The sequence below is a fragment of the Monoraphidium neglectum genome, assembly GCF_000611645.1.
Source record: "Monoraphidium neglectum strain SAG 48.87 unplaced genomic scaffold scaffold04624, whole genome shotgun sequence".
Lineage (NCBI taxonomy): Eukaryota > Viridiplantae > Chlorophyta > Chlorophyceae > Sphaeropleales > Selenastraceae > Monoraphidium > Monoraphidium neglectum.
This window is the reverse complement of record NW_014009005.1, coordinates 3,151-3,756: the sequence shown is the minus strand read 5'-3', so window position 1 is coordinate 3,756 and position 606 is coordinate 3,151. Positions and strand designations below refer to the sequence as shown.

The following is a 606-nucleotide window of genomic DNA, read 5'->3' as shown; positions in this document are numbered from 1 at the left end:
GTTCGGGCGCGGGGCGCGACGGAAACGGCCGGCGCCGCGAGGGGCCCCGGCGTCGCGCCCTGCCGCGACGTTTGCGCGCAGGGCGGCGCGCGGCGGGCGCCACGCAGGCGTGCATGCCCTGCCGGCTGCGGCGCTCGCAACGGAAAACGGATGCAAGGGCTCCAGAGGGCACCGCCTGCCGAGCGACACATCGGATCGCGAGAGTGTGGTGGAGCAGGCCCCGGGTCTCCCGGCCAGGCCCACTGCCCCTCAAACTTCCCCTCACCTGGGGCCCCCGCCTCAGCTCCTGCCCCTGTATGCTCCGCGACGCGCCGCCGTACACGCACGCGGCCTTGATGCGCATGGGGGCGCCCAGCGAGAGCGTCTCCTTCTGGATCTGCTGCGCCAGCTCACGCGTGGGGGCCAGCACCAGGATGGACGGGCCGCGGCGGCTGGGGAGCCGCCCGCCCTGAGACTGCGGGGCGGCGGCCGGTCGGGGAGGGGGTGTATGTGGGTGGAGGGGTCGGGGTGAGGGGCGCGGGGACGGAAGGGGAGCGGGTGGAGGGGTGGAAGACGGTGGGGTGAAGGGCTACAGGGCGGCAGAGGGGCCACAGGCGGGTCGCGAGT

At 75.4% G+C, this 606-nt stretch overlaps 1 protein-coding gene across 1 annotated transcript in view; it reads right to left on the bottom strand.

The window, feature by feature from the left end:
• MNEG_14611 (hypothetical protein) overlaps positions 1–606 on the bottom strand; it is a gene marked incomplete at both ends in the record, with an annotated part of 3,183 nt that overhangs the window by 674 nt on the left and 1,903 nt on the right. The window contains one exon of the mRNA XM_014036917.1: positions 266–454. Within this exon, the coding sequence (XP_013892371.1) occupies positions 266–454 (189 nt within the window). The remainder of the gene's footprint in view (positions 1–265; positions 455–606) is intronic.